This window comes from Chiloscyllium plagiosum, unplaced genomic scaffold (genome assembly GCF_004010195.1).
Source record: "Chiloscyllium plagiosum isolate BGI_BamShark_2017 unplaced genomic scaffold, ASM401019v2 scaf_12564, whole genome shotgun sequence".
Classification (NCBI taxonomy): domain Eukaryota; kingdom Metazoa; phylum Chordata; class Chondrichthyes; order Orectolobiformes; family Hemiscylliidae; genus Chiloscyllium; species Chiloscyllium plagiosum.
In genome coordinates this window covers 1-3,554 of record NW_025213416.1, presented here as the reverse complement: position 1 = coordinate 3,554, position 3,554 = coordinate 1, and the positions used below count along the sequence as shown (strand labels likewise).

Here is a 3,554-nt window from a genome sequence, read left to right as displayed (position 1 = left end):
AATTTGCTAACAGTGGAACATTACTCAAACCAGTTGGAGGCCATTTTTGAGGAATCATTTTTGTTTTAAGTTTGCTACAGGATGAGTCAAAGTAGTTATCAAGTCTGTGTGCATCTCTACATATACACTGGACTTGAAATATTTCTCTCTCCACTGATGCATCAGATATACTGAGTTTCTCCAGCATTCTCTGTTCATTTTTAGTTAACTCTGAATTTGGCTATTACTTATGGCTATTCTCTCATATTCTATCCTTCATTACTTTTAGATCACCAAAACTCTGCTGCCTGTACTTGCATGCCTGATTTTAATCACTCCACTACAGGTGATACCTTCAGCTGCCGAGGCCCGAAATTCAGAATAGTCTCCCTGCAGCTCTTTCTTCCATTAAAAGGTTCTTTGAAACCAACCTCTTGGTGCGAGTTCAGATGAGCAAAAACTCTTGTGTGGCTCAGTGTTCTACTTGGGTTTGTGATGCTGCCAATACCTGTCACTGTTAAAGGTGCTTCGTAAATAAAAGCTACATCTGTTTTTCAAAAAACAGAATTGCAATGTGCGCTTAGATTTTGATGAGTCAGAGGGTGCTTAAGCTTCCACATTGCCCTTCTGTAACAGACCAGAACAAGGTGACTGTGTAGTGAAGCGCCATCCTATTATCTACCCAGTTCAACCTCCCATGCAGTTTGTTCGTGATCTGAAACTACTGAGGAGACCCAGAGTTGAGCCCAGGCCACTGCATGGAACATTAAACATGGATATGAATGGCTGAGATTGACAGAGAGGAACAAACCAGTCTGTTGCAGGATCAGTCCCTTTACCTGCTCTGCTGCAGCCTGGTCAGTCGATGTTCGGGTTTTCTTCAGCAACGACCGCACTTTTCCCAGTTCCTCTTCATACGATTTCCGGATTTCATCCATTTCCTCCTCCGCCCGCTGCCGCTCCGTTACTGCTTTCCTCTTCCTTTCTGCTAAATTCTGAGCGCAGAAAGCTTGAGTTACCACAGAGAATAGGAGGGAAGGTCACCTCATTACCTGAAGAGAAGCACATTGCCAGTCTACATCAAGCAGATGAGGGAGTCACCAGGAATACCTGGGCACGAAGCTGCATTTCACCATCTGATGGCACAGCACACAGCTGGAATGCTGCACTGTCTCACCATCAGATAGACATGATTGCCAGAAATAAAGAAGCATTTTACACAGCAATCACAGCTAACAACATCTCCACATAATCTACCTTCTCCAGATTTTTTCTTTCAGTTCGCAGATCCATAAGCTCCTCCTCCAGACTGGCAACCTTCACCTCAAGCTCCTTGCGCCTTTGTTTCTCCGCTTTGCACTGAGTCTGAGCATGCTCCGACACTTCTTGTAGCTCTGAGACACACACAGGTACATTACTGGTCAACCTTGAGAACATGTCAGACTCAGCTGAGAGAAAGCTACTTATTAGCTTAACTCATCATCGCGAACTATTACAGCTTCCATGTCTGCCCAGAAATATTCTATCCAGACTAAGCTGCAGCATGGGCTACTGTCACAAGAGTCATAAGATACAATAAATCATTCTCCACTCTCCAGAATTCCCACCCTTTGCCAGGGTGACCTGGAGATGTGCTAATTAATTTTATGTAGGGTGCCACAAGCTGACCTCAAAAGAGGCAGTAGTTTCTACAATGCATTCAAAATAGCATTAAATTATCATTAAATAAAAATGTGTAGAGTAATCAGGAAAGGAAGGGAGAAAGGATCCAACTCAGTGCCCTTTTGGAGAGCTAGTGCAAACCACGATGAATTGGATGGCCTCCGGCTGCACCACATTTCCCTGATTCTACTGTCATTCCTACATAGCTGCCACCCAAGCTTTGCAAGAAATGCCAGGTGCTATGCAAGCATAAAGGCACTAAAAGAACTATGATATCTGCCTAAGAGATCCCAGGGACCACAATGCCATAAGACAAAAGGCAGGTAGGACTACTTTAATTTGCAATTATGGTCAGCAAGGACTAATTGGACCAAAGAGTCATACAGCACAGAAACAGACCCTACGAATAAGAACAAAAATAGACGTTGCTGGAAAAGCTCAGCAGGTCTGGCAGCATCCGTGAAGAGAACCCAGAGTTAATGTCTTGGTCCAGTGACCCTTCCTCAGAACGGACATAGCTAGGAAAATGTCAGTTTACATGCAGAACATAAGGTGGCGGGAGGGGGTAAGGAATAAACGATAAGTGGGGATAGAGTCATGAGATGTATAGCATGGAAACAGACCCTTCAGTCCAACCCATCCATGCCAACCAGATATCCAAACCCAATCTAGTCCCACCTGCCAGCACCCGGCCCATATACCTCCAAACCCTTCCTATTCATATACCTATCCAAATGCCTTTTACATGTTGCTATTGTACCAGCCTCCACCACTTCCTCTGGCAGCTCATTCCATACACATACCACCGTCTGTGTGAAAACGTTGCCCCTTAGGTCCCTTTTATATCTTTCCCCTCTTACCCTAAACCTATGCCCCCTAGTTCTGGACTCCCCGACCCCAGGGAAAAGACTTTGTCTATTTATGCTATCCATGCCCCACATAATTTTGTAACCCTCAATAGGTCACCCCTCAGCCTCCGATGCAAAGGAGTGGATACCAATCTGGCTAAGAGTGTGAATAGCTGTTAATGGAGACCGTAGATAGCTAACATGAGGGAGTATGTAATGGCAGACTGTGAGATAACAAGGCCTGGTGTGTGGAGTAGGAGGCTAGGACATGGGAGAGTTCAGGCACTAAAATTATTGAACTCAATATTAACTCTGGAGGGTGGCAGGGTCCCGGAGTAGAAAATGAAGTGCTGTTCTTTCAAGTTGCATTGAACGTCACTGGAGCACTGCAGCAAGTCTGAAACAGAGATATTGGCCAGGCAAAGGGGTGGTGTGTTAAAATTGCAGGTAAATGGACGCTCAGGGTCTTCTTTGCCAGCAGAACATAGATGTTCTGTGAAGCAGTCACCCAGCCTATGCTTCATTCCCCAATGTAGAGGAGACCACATTATGAGCAGTGAATGCAGTAGAGTAGATTGTGAGAAGCGCAGGTACGTTTGGGTCTTTAGATTCCGAGGGAGGGAGGAGGTAAAAATGACATCCAGCACGACTTCAGACAGTACATCCCAAATCATAGCTAAATGTGTACAAAATAAATTCCTTCTCCCCTTATTCTTCTGATTACCTGGCTACTAATAGAATTCCTCATCCATCTCCATTTATGAAACTGATAATTGTCAAGACCTCTTAAATCTCTTTCAAGTAGAAAAGCTTTAACTTCGCCAGGTTGACCACTTCATCATAAACGGTCTTGACAAGGTGGACATGAAAAGGATGCTTTTTCTTGCGGGTCAGTCGGAGGGCACATAGTTTGAAATTAGGGTTCATCCTTTCAGGCCATGGAGGTGAGAAATTCTTCTCTCTGGGGTTGAGACATTTTCGAACACTGCCTCAGAAGGTGTTGGTGGCGGGTTATGACGATTTGAATTATACAGAGGTGGAAAGATCCTTACTCAGTTGGGGACT

The 3,554-nt window shown here is 44.7% G+C and overlaps 1 protein-coding gene across 1 annotated transcript; it reads right to left on the bottom strand.

The window, feature by feature from the left end:
* Positions 1-653: 653 nt before the first annotated feature.
* LOC122547630 (FK506-binding protein 15-like) lies at positions 654-1,461 on the bottom strand. The gene is made up of 2 exons (XM_043686233.1): positions 1,237-1,461; positions 654-974 (listed from the first exon to the last, which is right to left on the bottom strand). The coding sequence occupies exons 1-2, from the start codon at positions 1,414-1,416 to the stop codon at positions 654-656; spliced, it is 501 nt and encodes a 166-aa protein (XP_043542168.1). The 5' UTR covers positions 1,417-1,461.
* Positions 1,462-3,554: the final 2,093 nt, after the last annotated feature.

What these genes read in the sequence shown, in the direction of transcription:
- LOC122547630 (XM_043686233.1), bottom strand. Translation starts at nt 1,416, where the DNA reads ATGTTCTCAAGGTTGACCAGTAATGTACCTGTGTGTGTCTCAGAGCTA. An exon ending in AAAGAAAAAATCTGGAGAAG is followed by an intron (nt 975 to 1,236) that starts GTAGATTATGTG and finishes TTCTGCGCTCAG; the next exon opens with AATTTAGCAGAAAGGAAGAG.